We start from the raw sequence: 237 nt of genomic DNA, 5'->3' as shown, positions 1-237 counted from the left end.
AATGCCAGCAATGCTGGGGTTTGTCCTCTTACCTGGTCCCCACATCTCCATGCACTGCTCCTGCAGTGTAGGGCACATCCCCATCAAGCAGTAACCCTTCCCATTCTGGCATGGGAAGCCATTGATTCGGAATCGATCATCAGGGCAAATACCAGATTTACCATCACACATTTCTGACAGGTCACACTCATCTTTTGCTGGTCTGCACACCGTACCAGCCTTTTTAAGCTGTAGGGA

General features: G+C 50.2%; 1 protein-coding gene across 1 annotated transcript in view; it reads right to left on the bottom strand.

Moving 5' to 3' along the window:
* ADAM28 (ADAM metallopeptidase domain 28) overlaps positions 1-237 on the bottom strand; it is a 40,835-nt gene that overhangs the window by 18,315 nt on the left and 22,283 nt on the right. The window contains exon 11 of the mRNA XM_025050385.1: positions 33-228. Within this exon, the coding sequence (XP_024906153.1) occupies positions 33-228 (196 nt within the window). The remainder of the gene's footprint in view (positions 1-32; positions 229-237) is intronic.

This window comes from Pteropus alecto, unplaced genomic scaffold (assembly GCF_000325575.1).
Source record: "Pteropus alecto unplaced genomic scaffold, ASM32557v1 scaffold166, whole genome shotgun sequence".
NCBI lineage: Eukaryota > Metazoa > Chordata > Mammalia > Chiroptera > Pteropodidae > Pteropus > Pteropus alecto.
This window is presented reverse-complemented; position numbering and strand designations above follow the sequence as displayed.